General features: G+C 38.1%; 1 protein-coding gene across 8 annotated transcripts in view; it reads right to left on the reverse strand.

The window, feature by feature from the left end:
• The window catches only part of LOC129751779 (USP6 N-terminal-like protein), a 67,204-nt gene that overhangs the window by 32,642 nt on the left and 15,485 nt on the right, over positions 1 to 19,077 (reverse strand). For all 8 annotated transcript variants that reach the window (XM_055747485.1, XM_055747481.1, XM_055747482.1 and 5 more), the window contains 3 exons: positions 5,313 to 6,350; positions 4,082 to 4,402; positions 3,752 to 4,016 (listed from right to left, as the gene is read on the reverse strand). In XM_055747485.1, coding sequence (XP_055603460.1) covers positions 3,752 to 4,016; positions 4,082 to 4,402; positions 5,313 to 6,161 — 1,435 coding nt within the window. In that variant the 5' untranslated portion in view covers positions 6,162 to 6,350. The remainder of the gene's footprint in view (positions 1 to 3,751; positions 4,017 to 4,081; positions 4,403 to 5,312; positions 6,351 to 19,077) is intronic.

The following is a 19,077-nucleotide window of genomic DNA, read 5'->3' on the forward strand; positions in this document are numbered from 1 at the left end:
CCCGATACCTCAACCCTCTGAAACCAGCACATCTATATCAAGATTTCAATCTGCCATCGGAAAACAATCAGCCGTACAAATGTTACGAAGATTTTCACGTCCTCGAAGAGTTCCGAGGCAACAGTGCTTGCCGACCTGCTGATGCCACGTCAGCATAATAGTTAGTTAGGTTCGAGATCTCTATATTGTTACACAGCCTAAATTACGTCCACACAAAGTATATGTTTACCAGTAATAAAAGAAGTATTTTCTAGTAGTTTACGTCGTTCGCGTTCTTACTTTTACCTCGGTCACACCCCCGTAACGAACGTCGTAACAATAGGATTCTGTGGATCTCTATTGGACTGGTTTCAAAGCTACTTGACGGAACGGAGTTATCAGTTCATATTGGAAATTATTTTTCGAGACAATTTTCCGCTTGTTTACGTGTATCTCAGGGAAGCCACTTGGGACATTTTTTTTTTTCATCAAAGCCACGTGCACGTGCATTAGTCGTCTCCTTGCGTCGATGGATTAAGGAACCTAAAATCTGCAGCTCTATGATCCCATCCGGCTGAACAACTAAGGAGCTAACAGCGCTCTAGAAAGAATTTTGAGAGCTTTCAAACTCTTTGCCGAGTCTTCTACTTCGACGTTTCCAGGGCTGCTTTCCGAAGAAAAAAATCAATGGTGCTGAGAACCGTATAGATTGAAGTAGTTTTTTAAATTCATTATTTAATTAAGTTTTTATTAGGATCAACATGTGATCCATAGAAATTTTACACAAACAAACGAATTAAATCTCATCGGAATAAGTGATATGGAGTGGCTGTCTATGAACGGATTTGTGAATGGAAAGATCAATTGACAAACGGGAAGTAATAATATGAGTCGACACTAACACTTGGTCAGCAAACTGCAGTAGAAGGTGTTATGATCCGATAGACCAAACTATATTGGAGCCCTACACAAGACTGGAGGTGAAATTGTGTAACTTTTTGAGCGCATCATTACAAGCTGACATAAATTAGAGTGTATATTAAGATTGCACGCAGGGAGGTTACCAGGCTATCCATTTTTTTGTACGGGATTTTCATCCTCTGGGATGATTCATCCCTACAAGGCTATCCATTAACGCGGAGGTTAGAATCTTTTGGTTTTCTAACAAGCAATGGGTTCAGTAGCGGAGATGAGAGACCAAAGTTTAAAAAACAATAAACATGCAGAAAGCATCTCATTTCCAGAACGTTGAAGAATCTACAGAAGAGATGATGATCATGACATGACCATGTCAAGCAGGATGTTCCGGAACAATGGCGACAACCGGCTTACTGGTGAATTTCAGAGCTTTGTGCTAACTGCTTGGTAGTCTGAAGGATAGCTCAACGGACGAGAAATGATGCGAGGTGCGAGAAATCATGGAGAATCGAGAGGCGCGTCTCTACCAAGCGACCAGGGTAGCATTCAAGCAGGCTATTAAAAAACAGTTAACATTTCAGGGCTCAGACGACATCCCATGGGGATAAACCTATAGTTGGCCCAAGTTTGCCGACAAGAAGTGGCCATCAGCGCCGTACGGGGAAGTCCACGACATTGAGCCAGTTACCAACAAGGAAGTTGTGGCCACGAATGGTACATAAATCACTCTTTGACCCTTTGGAATCTACCAAACTGTTCACAGCTGTGGTCCAAATGACGGAGCGCTGAAAGCCGTGCGAGTTTTCTGTGTCTGTAGGACGATCTCAACAGATGCACCCACAAGGACGTGCGACCGAGTTGCGTGGATACGGAGAAATCGGAAGACCATGCAATCTTTGTTTCCTCCAGGTCCAGGTTAAGTAGCAGAAAATTGATAACTCTGGACGTTGAGAATATTTTTAAACGATCGCGAAAAGAGTGAGAGGGAGAAATGTTCAGCCAAACTCTACTAAAAAGCTGAGGATTTTGAAGCTTTTCAAATCAGATGCTATATGGAAGGTCAATAGCCTCGTATTAAACCTCGATCTAAAAGCAATGCGATCTTAGGGGGTACGTTTAAACCCTAATCTGGACTCACATTTGTGGTGAGATATAAAGTCTAGCATTTAATTGTAGAAATATCTGTGTCTTCTGTACAAGTTCTAACCAGGCTTTATTTTGCTCATCTTGCCCAAAAGGAGACATTGAACTTTTTCGCTCCTAATAATTGTGAGGAGATTTTAAATGAGCATTTCATCATCTGCTGCTGAGAGAGCCAAGAGAAATTTTTTCTCTAACGAATGATCACTCTTCTACTGTCAGAGCACTGTTGGTTTGTAACTCTGAAAACACCTCAATAGCGTTACGTGTGATCAGTGAAATGAAGTGCTCAGTGAAGGCGAGGGCATAGTTTTACTATTCTCATCGCTCCTAAGAGAAAAAGAAATGCAAATCGCATATGAAATTTGATCGTTTCACCAAATCACGTGGACAGCTTCAATGTGTGATTGAACCGTCCTCTTTCTATGTGAAATTATGGAACTTTGGCCTCAGCAAGTGCTAAAATAAACCACAACCGAAGCGTCCATTCCTGTTCGGTCGTTGATTTCTCAGGCAGTAACTGAGAAGCTGATGAACATTTCTCCCTGCGAGAATGAAATTGGGTGACTGCGTTTTTGAAATGCTCTGCAACAAAACGTGGGCTGCTTGATCGGTTTCAGTGTGAAAAAGCATGTTTCTCTTAGGAGTTTAACAAGCAGATGAGAAAAAGTGAGCAAAAATCAAGAGAATCGAAGAAGCCTGGTTCTAACAGAATAATCCTGAAAGGGAATCCTTGCCGTAAAAGAACCCTGAAAATATTCCATAAATAAATTCGATGTCGGAATATAATATCACACTCCGGACGACACCGTCGAGAAATTTGAATAAAACAAACTTAGTCAAAATCACAAAAGGGGAAAATTTGCAGTTTTGCTAAACTTTTCAAAATGCCCCTTGCAATGAATATAAGTAGCCGGAAACACCTGAACAAACTAATATTCCACCAATATAAATTGATGAATGTTTAAATTTTAATTATGAAATGATAGCATCGATATTCTCGATTTGATGATCGAAATTCTCTTTTTTTTGACGTATTGGTTTGAACAAAAATTTGTTAGATAAAATTATAAAAATAACAGTTACGAAACACTTATGACCATCAAATTTAACAAACCCTGATATAGCAATACCAGCTCAGTTTCTTACTGAACTTAACTGACTGAATAATTGTTAATACCGATTCTACCGACTACAACATAATACAATTCATAGAAACCATACTTTCAAAGCAAAAGTTGAAGAATAAAAATGCACAAATAAACACACACACGAATGATGGATGGCAAACCCAAAGCGATACCAGTTTGAAATTAGTCAAGCAAATCTATCTAAATCATTTCTAACGTTTTGACCAATTTAAAGTTCGGAAAATTTGGAAAAGTCTTCGAGCACGTTTATCGAATTTAATCAGTAGATATGTGAAATCAAATTTAAAATTTAGCGATACGAACTAAAATCTAGCGAACTGAGCTGACTGTTTTATTTACAACTTACAGGTACACACTGCTTGAGGCATGCAGGCAGAAGCTACGATAAAAAACTATTAACAATCACAAACTTTCTAGAATCATCAACCCAAAGCTACACACAACGCACTTTAAACATATAAAATACAGCAATGACACTCATAAATGAGTTTCCAAGTAGCCACAACGACCGGAAGTGACCGGATGTTGTCCGGTATTGAACGACAATGATAACAAAGACATACCTGTGTGCAGATTGCTGATCGTGTCCTCGGTGATATCATCACAGTCTCGTTCGGTACGATCATCTTCGTCATTCACTAGATCTCGCCCGTCGCTGACACGGATATCCACGATCTCTACCGCGTCGCCATTCCGCCGTCTTTGCTCATTCTCCAACCCGTCGTCGTCATCTTCGTCATCGGCCGCGTCTTTCGATTCACTCCGGTGCAGCACAATCTCTTTCAGTTCCGTCTCTTTCTCGGTAAACTGTTCGTGCCGATGGCCGATCTACAAAAGGCAAAACAGGCAATAAATAATATACAGAATCAAATCACAATCTTAACTCGGCGCACCTTCTGGTCCAGGCTTGGTTCAATAAACTGGCCGAACGGATACTTGGGACCTTCGGTGGCAGGCGGTGCCGGCAGTTTGTCCAGATTGAGCTTCTTCAGATCGATCATCGCCAGCTGCAGATTCTTTATCACAGTGTCGTCGTCGTGGCCGAAATCTTTGTGCAGTGTCGTCTGCAGGAACTCGGTGATCTGGTCCATGTCCTTCATCCGGAGTAGTTTGTTTTTGTGAATTTTGAGGATGGTATAGGCCATGGCCGTCAGCACTCGTTCACCGTACAGCATGTAGATGTCCCACACGCGAAGACAGAGACCGAATGGTATCTATGTGGTGGATGTTGGGAAAACAAGTAAAGAAAATTATCATTCTGTGGTTACGGCTTATTGGTGATTAACCTGAAGAACATTCTTAAGGAACACAACACTCTAGAAGTGATTGATTGAACATTGAATATTAAGCATAAGCCCAATTTTTGAGTAAAACTCTTCATAAATTTAAACCTATCATCTTTCAATGGCGACCGTCAAAAAGTAGATATTTATTTATTATCAAAGATTGTGCAAAAATTTTAGGCCGACATTTAACAACAGTTGATGATGAAAAGATGAACTTTTACCCTATCGATAATTTTGAAGACTTCAAAGCTACCCGATGTTATTGTGACAAAACTTAGCAACCACAGGTTCAATTCGGAATTGAAAATCTTCATTTGACTTCATACATTGCAATCTTTGTGACACGAAATTCCTAGCTCCGTGGTATGGCCCCTACGAAGACTGCCGCGGCTTCTCCCAAAAGCGGTGGAAGCTGTCGCCCAGGAAAATTATCTAGAAATCCGTACGTGAACTTTCTAAGAACCTTTCGGAAATCGCATTGCAGTCTCAGGCCCACTGAAGTCATTCGACAGGGAGCATCCGCGTGGCGAAAACTGTCCCCGGAACAAAAGTTACCCTTCATACGAGAGGCATTCTACCAACCAATAAGACGCAGGGCGTGCTCCCCACGAGGAAGTCGATCCTATTCCCGGTCTTCACGATCTTCCCACTCTCGATCTCAAGTTCGATCCCGTTCCCGATCCCGCAGTCGAATGAGTAGATGTTAAATTTCGAAAGTACCATAAAAATTAATTTATACATGTTTTAAAATATACACTATGAGCAACAACTTTCATGACTTTCAATAACGGTATCCCTTTCGAACGTTCTTTGGTAAGCTTAAAAAATATCTACTCACCCTTTCGATGAAAATCACAAAGAACCACTTTAACGAGTACAGAACCGAATCGACTCCGTGCTTGTCCAGGTGCTTCTTTACTTTGGGCAAACATTTCGTGAGGATTTTATCGTGATGTTGCAGGAATCGCATCAGTTTGGGAAACCCTTCCACATACAGGGCATGCATGGCGTAACGTTCGGTGGAGAGAAGCGCATTTAGCGCCCAAAATGTATCCTCTTCATCGAAGTACATCAGTAGAACCGCGGCCACCGTTGACATTCCCTGGCAGTAGCCGACCTCCATGTTGTACATGCTGTAGGCGGCCAGCACCCGGAACAAACTTTGCTGCTTGACGCTGTATCGTTCGCGGTAGTTGATGTGATTGCGAAACTGCCTGTTGACGTCGAAATCGATCTGTCGGATGTCCGGGCTATATTGCCGGGCAAACTTTAGCATCTTATCGTACACACCCGCATTATCGCGTATCATTTGCTCTAGATTCAACATTTTGCTCCAAACCACACTACGCATTCGGTCCGGAACGCCCTTTAACACCCGCCGTTGCAGACGATCCTTTGTGGCCGTACTGGTCCAACTTTTCAACATTTTTAGCCATTTTTTGCACCGTTCCACCTCGACATGTTTCCGTCGGATTTCGTCCAGATCGTCGGTTGCTTGTTCTTCCTTTTCCGGATGAAGAAAACCATATCGGTCGGCTTGGGTATAAACTTTAAAGGCGGGGTCATCCCAAAAATCGATATCTATATCCTTTCGGCCGCGATCGTACCGTTTGAATATGGACTCCCTCTCGGCATTGGCCCTTTCGAGAAGCAATCTCTTGTTACTTATATCGTCCTCGGACATCATGCTGGCAAAGTGGCTCTGGCAAGTTTATAATCCTCTCGAGAATCCCGAATGTATGAAATTTGTTTCTATTCTACCTTCGAGTACAATCGTTGAACTTTGTTGTTCCGAAGAGAGTGTGCAACGGTACCTTTCCTAGCATTCTCGTTGACATGCTCTCGTTGGGCAAGTTACACAGAATCGGTCCACGACCTGAAAAGAAAAAAATAAAGCTTTATCATTACACGGTTTTAGGTTTTTCTTTTTTTTTTTTTGACAAAGGATAACGCTTAAACTCGTCGAAAACGGTGAAAGCTTTCTAAGTGAGTTTTCAAATAAGTTCCTCGTTTCCAATACACAGAACCCCTCGATATCAATATATGTATTCGCATGAACAGTAGAGTGCCCCAAATGACCCAACTTTTGAAAAAAAATTGCGCTGCGGGCTAAAATTGATCCTAGGCTTAGTACAAGATCTCAAGACAAATTTGGGACACACACGAAAGGGTCGCTCAATGAGTCTGAAGTTTGTTTGGTATTTTGAGACATTTTGTTCGGGAGGAACATAAAAATTCAATTTTTCATCAATAACTTTGGTTCCCTTCGGCCGATTTCTTTTGAATACGGTTTTCAATAACGCCTAAATTATGGCAAAAAGTAAAAAAAAAGTATTAGGCATCAAGAAATGGGCTAACTTTTTAAGAGTGATATTCACTATTGATTTGGCCCTGCGTCGAACATTTTGACGCATGAATACCACCCTTAAGTTAGCCCATTTTTGAAGCCTAATAAGTTTTTTATCTTAACTCGAATCAGAATGCAGTTTTCGAATGAAACAAAAAGAATTTAAGAAAAACCGTATTCAAAATAAACCAATGTTATTGATGAAAAACTGAATTTTCATGTTCCTCCCGAACAAAATGTCTCAAAATCCCATTCAAACTTCAGGCTCATTGAGCGACCCCTTCCTGTTATCCGATGTGGCCCAAATTTGGCCTGAGATCTTGTTCTAGGCCTAGGATCAATTTTAGCCTACAGCGCATAACATTTCACAAGTTTGAAATTTAGCATACAAATTTGGGGCAGTCTAAGTAACAGCCGCCTAAAACTTCGGTTGGCGCTACTCAGAAACTCTCTCTTTTATGACACAACAGTTTTCGGAAATTGCACCAGAGAGATGATGTAACACTTCTGACCTATAATTTTAAAAGAAACTGAAGTTTTTCATTGCCTCAGATAACTTAATCTCTTAAACTTATCTCTTTAACCTGCGCCCACAGAATGTTGAAGGTGTCCTGACCAAACCCTGCGGACTGTGAGGGATGCGGATTTGCAATATAAGTCACTTAAGCGACTCACGTTTACTTAACAGGTCGATGCAGAGATCTCTACGATCCATTCGTAAACGTAAGAAGTTTTTGTAACAGGCATTTTGGGAAAGATAAAACTCTGGAAGATGCTAGATCATCATTACGGGTGATCATTTCATCATTCACCTCACATGCTCTGATTGTTTCCTACTGAAACTCCTAGAACTGATCGTGAGGGTTTTCAAGATAATATGAAAAATTACGAAAACACCGGAATTAATAAAAAGATACACACTATTAATTTTTTGGTGTAAATTTATGTCAAAAAGGATGCACAAAAAAGAAGCATCACTTTTGACATAAAATTCCACTGGAAAATACAGAAACGCTTGAAGACATAAAATTTCCGGCATTCGACATAATATTACATCATCAATGATGTAAAGCGTAGCATCATTTATGACATAAATTTAGATCATTGATGATATAACACAGACTAATCTGTGGATATAATATTGCATCGTACATTCTAATATTTGAATAATTCTACTGCCGTTCTACGCAAGAATGTCCCATGTGACTTTTGGGTCATTTTCACTTTTTTGCTGAAAACTGCTTATTATGGTGTTATCTTTCGAATACAAACACAAAAAAGTATACTTTGTTCTGAACATCTACGAAATTTTCATCTAGGTGATTGTCTCTATGTTTATGTTTCTACGCAAGAATGTCCCACTGAGAAAAACTCTTCAAAAACCACTCGACTGTAGCATAATTCCTCAAACATCGCTTTAGTGACACATTGCACTGTAATGTTGAACGTTAAATGTATTTTTTTTTGTGAATGAAGGTCACAGGGATGGACAAGGGAGAGGGGGTTACTTCTGTGAAAGCTTTTTTTCCACTTCCGGTTTAGATCCATCATTTTGTCTTATTTCTGGTTCCTCATAATAAGCACATTTACGGATACTTATAGTATTTTTTGGCCTACGTTATCGAAGCTCTAGAATGTTTTATTCAAGTGAGCTCGATCATCCCGGCTAATATGGTTACGGCAATGCTTCCGGCATCCACAGGAAAACAATTAATCGATGCGCAATATTGCGCTTCCGCATAGAATCTTCCTCGACTATTTCTTTCATAGTTCTAAAAAAAAGTTTAAAAAAAAACTTGAATCGGATTCATTCGGATCATCCTTAAACTTAGAAAAACATTTTAAGAACCGTTCTGATCCAATTCTGATTTCTGTGTCATTGAATCCGAGGAAATCGTCATTACTGTCTGTCACTGTTCTCTAAACTTGACTCCAAACCGTAAATCTTCAGTATCAATAATGCACTCATCTTATCTATAGTTTTGAACGCTCAATTATATTTTTTTTCCGGAACACTTTAAAATTCTTCCCGTTCCCGCACAATAACAAAGAAGAAAAAAGAGCTCGTGTGACAGTTCTTCCATAGAAACAAAAAAACACACGCTCATATTCTACGCAAAAGTGTCACACGAAGCGTTTTTGACGATTATCCTCTGCTTTGAGCAAAAAAAATCAAAAAGTAAGTATAGATTCCTATGTAAATTGACCAACTACAAAAACAATATGCATGAAAGGTGCGGAAGAGCTATAAATTTAACGAAAATCCGAAAAACAGATCAAAATTTCAATCGCGTTTTTCTCGCTTGCTCGTTTTTCCACATGGGACAATCTTGCTTAGAAGGGCAGTCTACACACAAAATTTTCGAGGCCGAAAATTAGCAAAATTTTGCTCAAATTTGACCAGCTAGAAAGTTAGCAATCAATTTAGCAATTTTTTTCTACTAAAATTTTAGCAAAATAGCAAAATGTGTCCTGACTGAATGTTTACTAATTTTCAAGCAAACAAAAACCTTTGTTTGCTAACATTTTAGCAAAATTTATTTTTCTAACGTTTGCTAGAATTTGAGTAAAATCCAAAATAAAATTATTTGCAATGGAAAGGTTTTCAAATATTAAAAAGTGAGATTTGATTTTTTTTATCTTCTCTTTTATTTTTGTTCACATCACTCCGCGAGTTTCGAAAAGTGTATTCCATCATCGCGTTCTTGAAGCTTTTACTATACATCTCCACCAATGAAATCTGAAAAACAGAAATAATTTAGTTTAGTGCATTTCATATTAGGATCTTATAGAATAGAAATAAAACTATAATAGGTAGACAGTCTATTTTTTTTTGCTAGCTGATAGTTAGAAACACTGACCAACAACAGGTAAACCACACCACCCGGCGGAACCACTACTGCTGCTTCTGGGTTCGGTATTGCGCTTCACACTTTTCTCCTCCTTCTGGTTATCGTGTACCGGTATGTGCAGCGTTAGGATTCCGCGATTTTCCACTGATTACCGAACCGGTAACCGTTCCGCTGGAGGGAGAATGCGGCTACTTCTGCAGCATTCCCTAACACGAGCTGCTGTTGATCCTGGAAAAGTTCGGAAACCTGGTTAGTCGATGCCGGTTTGAGGATTGGAAAGCTTAATATTTCTGTTATTTTTTCCTTTTAACCACTATTTTATGTACTACTTACCAAATTCAAATTCAAATTAAACGACGAAAAACCGAGGAGCGGAACAAAAATCTTTTTACCAGCGCGCGGTGCAAAACAAAAACAAGAATAATCTGACAGGTTCCCTGTGTCGCCTTTCTAAAATTTGAGCACATAAAGAACGCGGTTTGAGCACAGGCTAAAAGTTTGAGTCCATGCTACTTCAAATGCTTAAATTAGTAGTAAATTGATTATTTTTACTCAAATTGAGCAAAAGTCATGACAATTTGGGAAAGTGCTAACTCAACAGTAAAAAAAAAATTTTGCTAACGGAAAGTAACAGCTCATTTTTGCTAAGTGGAGCCTCGAAAGTTTTGTGTGTACTAAATCAAAGCAATCGAAAATTTGCTTTTAATTTAACCACAGTACATATAAGAAAAGTTCAGATATCGGCATTTCGATAGCAACTTAGAGCAAGTTCACTGGTGTTGGGAAAAAGTGGTAGAAATTTTGACATTTTAAAAATTTTACCATGCACAAATGTTTTCAAGATCTTGGGGCGTTGTATTTTTCTACAACACTGTTTCTATTTCAGCCGTATGTGATAGAAATATTGCTATTTTTGCATCACAGCATTAGACTGAGTCGATTTGGGGTCATTTTGGAATTTCTCAAACCCTGGGGTCTAAAAAGCTTCGTCTTGGTCCAAAACTCATCCATGATTTTTTGCAAAATTTTAAAGTAACATTTACATGAGTAAATTTGAACTTTTAGGTTTGTATGGGAAAATTGAATATTTTGTACTGAAAAATCAACATCAATTTTGTTTCGTCTGTGGAACCGAGCCAGCATATGGTGTTTATGCTAATTTATAAATTTCCTAAAGGAAATTTTCCGCTGAACAACTTTGTCGAAGATCGTAACTTCGTATCTTATTAGGCAAAAAAGTTATTAGCTGTTCAACAGGGGTATGTCTTTTCGCATTGATTAATAATAAATTCTTTTGACATCACTGCTTGAGCCTCGCGAAGTGTTGCATGAAAAGTAGTCATGAAAATACAACACGTGTTGTAAAAAAACTAGAAGGCCACAGATCTTGAAAATGTTTTTGCATGGCAAAATTTTCAAAATGTGCCGTAAGTGTCAAAATTTCTACCACTTTTTCCCAACACCAGTGAACTTGCTCTAATGCTCTAATGGTGAAAATAACCCTACAAAGGAAATGAAAATCAGTTGACAAAATGGATGCCATGACCAGTGTGCTAAATATTCGTTTCAATCATTGAAAGCCAAAAGCAACACAAGCTAAAAGCCGCGCAACACTTATTCCTGTCACAATGAAGCTTTTCGACTTTCAAGCTCACATGAAGCCATCATTGCTGTCAGTCTTTTCCAATTGAACGAATACTAGCCCGGCTTTCAGTCCAATAGGAATGAAAGCTGGCAACCGCCTTTCAATTTTCGATGACTGTGCGCGCTGTTCATATTCATATTAATTTGAAAGGCTGACATTTTCAGTAATGAAGGATTAAAACAGCGCCAAGGAAGGCTTGAATACAGCAACAACAACAAACACTACTGTGTGCGGCGGCGGTGTGAAGGACATGATGCGATGTATGCCAATTCGATTGCACACAAGATTGTTTTGATGTGTGTTGCTTTCAGTGATTATCTTATGGAATGAAGGATTGTTTTGGGATACATATACATACGTTTATCTTTTCAATTCTAGTTATATTTCATAAGTTGAGTGAAGATTGAGCTTTGACTGTGGAAATTTTGAACACTGGCCATGACTTTTGGTTCGCGGTAATAAAAACGAAAGTTGTATGGGAGTGTCCCTTTTTGAGGTAGGAGGGGCCCGAAGCTATTACTTCGACCTTTCTCATGTTCAATTACATCACTATACCAGGGGTGAGCAACCTTTTCAACCTACGGGCCAATTTAAATATGAAATCTTGTCTGCGGGCCGCACTTAAAATAACAATGTTATTTTCAAAATAATAAGTAGAGTAATTTGGCGAAAACAAATCTGAAAAAGGGAAAGCTAAAACGAATTCACGTGTTTAAATAAAAATTTAACACCATTTTTTAAATACCAGATATTGAAAAGGTACTTCCCTAAATCTTTGTTATTTTTTAATTCTATCTATATTTTTATAGTACTTTTTGGCGAACAATTGTTTTCACAAAATTCTCGATAAAACGATGGTACTTCTCGTCATCACTTCCATTTAAAAGTATTCTGGAGCTTACCACAGTGATAACTAAGAGTATGAAAAATACATATTCATTGAAATCACCGTCTTCTTAGCGTTGGATGTTGAATCGCTAATTGACTTTCTGTAATATTTTTTCCGCAATTAACATTTGTCTCTGAGCCTAGATTTCATTCCTACAAACGGTAAAACCCCGTTTTGAAGTTTTGCATTGGATCATTGCATTGAGATGTTAAGCAAAGTTGTCAAAATCACTGAAAAATGATCCATTTCACATATTTTCAAGCAACTATCTTCAAAACTACATTCCTGATTCTAGAATTTTTATCCAGATTTTTATAATTTTCAATCTCATTTGGATATCATTGGGATAAGATTTCTAATGCTAAATAACTTTGTTATTGTGGAATGCAAATTATAAGTAAAATAACTCAATTTTCCGATGTTTATACACATAACACACGACGTAAGCACAAATCATAGAAAAATGACTGTTATCGATGTTTGTTTGACATTTTCTTTCAAATTTCTGAAAAAAGCATCACGGAAATCGCTAAAGACCTTTTGGGTCGAATCACAGAATTTCAGATATTGTTTTCATCAATTTTTGTCGGTAACGTTGCTGGCTGATTCAGGTTGATAAAAAATCTAAATTCGTTCACACTATTAACCTTTCATAATTTTCGACAATATTGAGAAATAAAAAACATTTCGCAAATTTTTAGTTTAGATTTTTTTTTTCTAGTATTTGAATGCTAACAAAACAAGCCTTTTTGCTGAATTGGATAGGATGATTTTAAAAAAAAATATCTGCTGAGCATATTTTTTATCACACGACACTTTTTTTGTTTGAAACGAAAATAATGACTTGACTAACGGACTTCAAAATTTATTTGATCTTCATTTGATATAGCTCCCTATTTTTGGCTGCCCTTCCGACTCACTTTAATTGATTTTGCTTTTCAAATTGGTAGGAGTTAAATTATTAGGAAAAATGAATCCTGATTAAAAAAAAAACTCCAATATGGGGCCGTTCACATACCACGTGGACAACTTAGGGGGGGGGAGGGGGTATGGAAATGTCCATGCTTGTCCACGGAGACGGGGGTAGGGGTGTGGGTCATGTCCACGTGGACATACTTACTTTCAAAATATTTTCTAAGGGTGAATAAACTATAAGATGTTTAAATCAAATTCATTAAAAGGCATACTTTTTCAGTTTAAGTTTAAACAATAAATAGCTACTTGAAAGCAAGTGATGAATATGAAAATTAAGAAATTTAAAAAAAAAATTATATCAGGAAATTCTTGTTCGGTTTTACAAAATCAGCCATTTATAGGTGTGGCGACGTAAACCATCTTACCCTCACATCATCATTTTATCACAATCATTACCATTCCATCATCATTCACCGTCATTCATCATCATCAGCCAATCACCACTAACACTACAAACTAGTTCCTGAACATTCCATCAGTCAGTCCAGTCGAGATCCTTCTAGAACCAAACACACGCATGCAGTAATAACAACAACAACAGCCACGCAATTGATGCCAGCAGACAATAAAGCATTTCCCGACTTGTCAACCGAACAGCTGATTTCTCATGTTTACAATTTTCGGCACCTGGTGGTAGGGTAAAAAAAACAACAACACTACGCATGTTCAATGGCGGGATAGTAACGAAACTAAATTGGGGGTGCAAATGTTATGCATAACCATGGTAATGCAAAATTCTTAATTTTTTAAACTACCTAATATTAAATAATTGTAGACATGAAATACTTTGAAGATAATGTTGATGTTATGAAATGTTAATTTGAAAAAATAATTTCTTTTGAAGAAATAATTGAACAGTGCAAATCTCTGAAGTTCAAAATGGCGACCGGTTGGTGTTAACATTTTTCAAAACAAAAACAAAAAGCTACCCTACCATCATCTGTCTCAGGAAATGCTCTATAGCCGGTAAACCAACAATAGCAACAACAAACGATAGCACCGGCAAACAACCAATAGCGTTCTCGCATTCGCTCACTCACACACACACACACACACATATCTATAGCTATAAATATCTGATCATTTGTAAATAGTAAGTTAGTAATAAAGTGACCATTATACAGTGAACACGTATCTTTTCTATCCCGTGAAACCGAATCCCTCTTCGGGCGGAAACCTCCATATAGGTATTTTAAATAAAAACCTTTTCAAATGTGTCCACGTGGACATCCAGGGAGGGGGGTAGGGGTTAGCCAAATGCCCACGCTTGTCCACGGAGGGGGAGGAGGGGGTCAAAAATCTCATTTTTCTGTCCACGTGGTATCTGAACGGCCCCTATTACGTTATGCCAGTAATCAATAGTGCATTTATGCCTTCAACAGAACGTAATAAATGCTTGAAATTTCAGAAAAAAAGTAAATTATCTGAATGATTGTAGCGCAAATGCAAAAAAGTGCATATTTGATCATATTGAATTAATTTTTCCAACAATCCATTGCAGAAAAAAGATAAGGAATAACAATTTGAAAAAAGCTTCGCGGGCCGCACAAAGAGATCTCGCGGGTTGCTCATCCCTGCACTATACCAAATTTCAAGCCGATCGGTTAAGCGGTGTGGATTTGTGTAAGTGGCATATCTCTTTATCTCACTCATCTTTAGGGCTGTCCCAACGGTAGATGAAAAACACGGTTTTCGACCATGCTAAAACAGTCCGGCTGGCACCGGTGGCGTAAATTGCTGTTTTAGCACAGTTATCGATTTCAAAATTCCCAAATGGTGTTAAATTAAATGCAAAGACTCAATGGAGAGAGATATTTTACTCATCAAAGTCAGTAAAGATTTAAATGCTATTATAAATCCTGAAATTTCATCTTTAAATGTTTAGATAACAATGGATGCTGATTAAATTTTTAAAAATATATTATTTAAAGAAAACAAAAAAAAAATCATTTAAATCTAATACAATTAGAAGCTAAGGCTATGATCATTTAGTATCCGGGCACTTTATTTCGGTGATATCTATGTTATTAGAGCTCGGATATGCAAAACTTTAGTAGCGTTGTGTTGGTTATTAAAAGGACTATCTTGCCTATTTTTGATAGATTTTTAAGTTAATATGTGTTTGAGATATTTACGACGCAAAAAAAATGGTAAAAAAAAATTTTGCACAAATTTGCTCCCGCCTCAAAAATTCTTCATTGTTGATTTGAAAGCTTATGAACTGTTGATTTTTTTTCTAATTTTTTTTTCGGATTAAATGGTTCAGAAGTATAAGGAGCCACTCTAGGATGCTCACGAAGTTCAAACCAAGCATCTTAGTGGAACCCTTGATCTTAAATATGGTAAAAAGTCTATGGTTATTGGGGATAACTGAATGCAGACTTCTTAAATAATGCAAAAAATCCATTTCCGGCAGGCAAAAAGTGTTGCCTGACAAGTAGAAACCAAGTAAATAACGAAAAATGATCAGTTCCAAAGATTGCAATCTGTGCATCCGGTTTTTACGCAATGTGACAGATGTGTTCTGATGGACAAAAAAATGTAAATGGTGATACGGTCAAAATTTGGTCAATATCAACTTGACGTATTTCTTTCAATTTTGCATTTAAAAAACCTGAACACCCCTCATTTCGAAGGTGTGTGTGTAGAATGTTGCTCCTACTTTGATTTTGGAATTCACTCTTCAGTTGTCAAAATGCCGTCCAAGGAAGAAGAGCAGCGTATCAAAATTTTGCTCGCGCATCGCGAAAATCCGAGCTACTCGCACGCAAAGCTGGCAAAATCGCTAAAAGTTGCCAAATCAACCGTTACAAATGTAATGAAAGTGTTTGGGGAACGTTTGTCGACAGCCAGGAAGTCTGGATCGGGAGGAAATCGAAAACCCGAAGCCGCTGAGACGACAAAGAGAGTTGCCGGTAGTTTCAAGCGAAATCTTAACCTCTCTCTCCGAGATGCCGCAAATAAGCTGGGTCTACAACCGTGCATCGAGCCAAAAAACGAACCGGACTATCGACTTACAAGAAGGTAGTGACTCCAAATCGCGATGATAAACAAAATACGACGGCCAAAGCTCGATCCCGGAGGCTGTACACGACGATGCTGACGAAGTTTGACTGCGTGGTAATGGACGACGAAACCTACGTCAAAGCCGACTACAAGCAGCTTCCGGGACAGGAGTTTTAGGCTGATGTCATGCTGAAGCAAATAGCAACGCAACCTTCAACGCAACGTTCACACGACAAACCAGCTCTCATTTGATCTCCATGGAAAAAGCGCAGACCTGTCATACTGGTCGCTTTGTAAAGCGCGACCAATCTGATGCCAGTGTGTTTTGTAGCGCGACTAGTAAGAAATCCAATGGGAATATTGTTTTTTCTCGATTTGAAGCAGTGATTCCAGGTTTTAAGCACAATAGTACGAAGATCTGTCCGAACTTGTGGTAATAAACTAAAAAATATCTTAATCGGCGAGAAAATTTGCATGAATTCTTAGTTCCGGCAAAAAAAACAAGGAATTTTGTCGGTTCAAATTTCGGCATTCTTGCAATCCGGGTCGTGATTTGATGAGTTTTTGATGGCTCCCAAAAGAAAGGAGACGATTCAAAGCATTATCAGATGTAGAGAAGTGATGATTTGTAGGGAATTTCAAAGCGACAGGTCGCGCCAGCATGACATACCAATGCGTTGCAACGCTTTCTTATTGGAACGTTGCGTTGTGTTGCGTTGCTAGTTGCTTCAGCATGAAATCAGCCTCATCCTCGATAAGCGACTGGAATTCAAGACACATACAAACTACGTAGTCAACAAAGCATCCAGAAGTCTTGGTTTCATTTTTAGAGTAGCGAAGGACTCCAAGGACGTGTATTGCCCGAAAACCCTATAATGCAGCATTGTTCGTTCCATTCTTTAATACGCATCTGCCGTCTGGTGCCCCTACTACCAGAACGGCGCTGAACGTCTCGAGGCTATCCAGCGGGGCTATTTACGATACGCCCTTAGGCATCTGAACTGGCAAGACCCTTTCCGCTTACCAAGCTACGAAAATCGATGCCGCCTTATAGACATTGACACTCTCCAAGCCCGCAGACATGCAACCCGTGCATCTTTCGTTGCTGATCTCTTGACATCGCGAATCGACTGTTCCACTTTACTGGAAGCTATTCCACTAAGTGTGCGACCCCGTGGTCTTAGAAATCAGGATCTTCAATTGTATGTTCCCATTCGAATGAACAATTATGGTTGCAAACAGCGCCCTCATCGGTGCAATGAAATCGTTCAACCGCTTTTCCGAGCATTTTGACTTCTACGATTCGAGGGAAGTTTTCTGAAGAAAAGTTCTAAGTACGTTGAGGAACCCGTAGCTAGACCTAAGTGTTTTGTTTTAATTTAATTTTAATTTTAAGTCATTATTTGGATCTATATGTGACCTGTTGATCAGAATAAATAAATAAATAAATAAATAAATTATTTCATGACAAACACGCATTCGTCATCTATACCAAAATAAGGTGATTCCGTGCACCCATGGTGAAAAAAATATTTCCATTTTATAACAAAATTATTATATAACAAGTAACAAGATAATATCAAAGGAAAAAAAATCAAAATAATATGTAATAAAAAATATCCCCTTTACTAGTCATTCTGGCTGGTCACGGTCCAAATAGGTATATTCAATTTGCCGGTCCTTCTAGCTTCTAGTGTTAAGAAAAACCGTAGGGGACAGTGGGGATACCTGATTCCCTTTTCTTATTTTCACCATATTTTTTTGGAACACTCTTTTACATTTTCTGACAGCGCGTAACTTTAAGTTTCTATGCTCCTAAAATTAGAACGATACTTGAACCCGCAGATGAACTAGATACATTTTCGTGGGAGTAAAAAAATTGCGATATTTTTAAAGCTAAGGGATACTTGATCCTTTATCCAGAAAGCCCTAATCCATGGAAAAAAATCAAACAAAACCCTGTTAAATGACTTTTTTGGTCATGTGTGTTCTCATTTAACAATCTATAATTGTCGAAAAAAAAATTCTATAGCTTAATCTCAACCCTTATGACATTGCATACTTACGAGCGCAATTTTTTATAAACAAGAGAAAATCAATTATTTTAGCCCTTTTCTTCAGACAATTGATGGATGAATATTAGTTATTGGATAAATATTAGTAATCTCGTAATCAGCAATGACCACGATCCACTGAGAAGAAAAATATACCGGGATCATTTGTACCCAAATATTAGGGATCAATTGTACCCAAAATCAACATTTTAGAAAACTTTTTTTGAAAAAAGTTGGGAGTTTTCCATCGCTTTGAAAATATTGTATTTTAAAGTTCATTTTACACTCGAGAGATTGATTTATTGGAATAAATATTTTTGTTATAATTTTTCCATGTTGGGAACATTTTAAAATCATGAAAAAAGATCTTCAAGTCACATTTTGTGAAACTTTTCAAACAAAGTACAATAACCCAAAAACTTATTTTGTTAAAATTTTTTTAGCTTCAACCATTGCTGTTTTGTTCCATTTGGCACATTTTTTTAGATATGATCTTTCTACGACATTCCAGTTTGGAGATATAGCTAAGGAATCAAGTATCCCTGAAATGATGAAAAATTGGGTTTTCATGTTTTTCCCGAACAAAATGTCTCAAAATCCCATACAAACTTCAGTCAGGCTCGTTGTGCGATCCTTCCCGTAATCCGATCTGGCCCAAATTTGGCATGAGATCTTGTACTAGGCCTACAGGATAAATTTTAGCCTACACTGCTGAATAGAGTATTCTTTAATCAATGAACCGTCCAAATTGTTTAAATGACCCTGAAATTTTTTAAAAAGAACATTGGGAAGTTAACGTAATTTGGCACATTTTCGCAACTTTAGATTTTCAAAA

This window comes from Uranotaenia lowii, chromosome 3, assembly GCF_029784155.1.
Source record: "Uranotaenia lowii strain MFRU-FL chromosome 3, ASM2978415v1, whole genome shotgun sequence".
In the NCBI taxonomy this organism is placed as follows: domain Eukaryota; kingdom Metazoa; phylum Arthropoda; class Insecta; order Diptera; family Culicidae; genus Uranotaenia; species Uranotaenia lowii.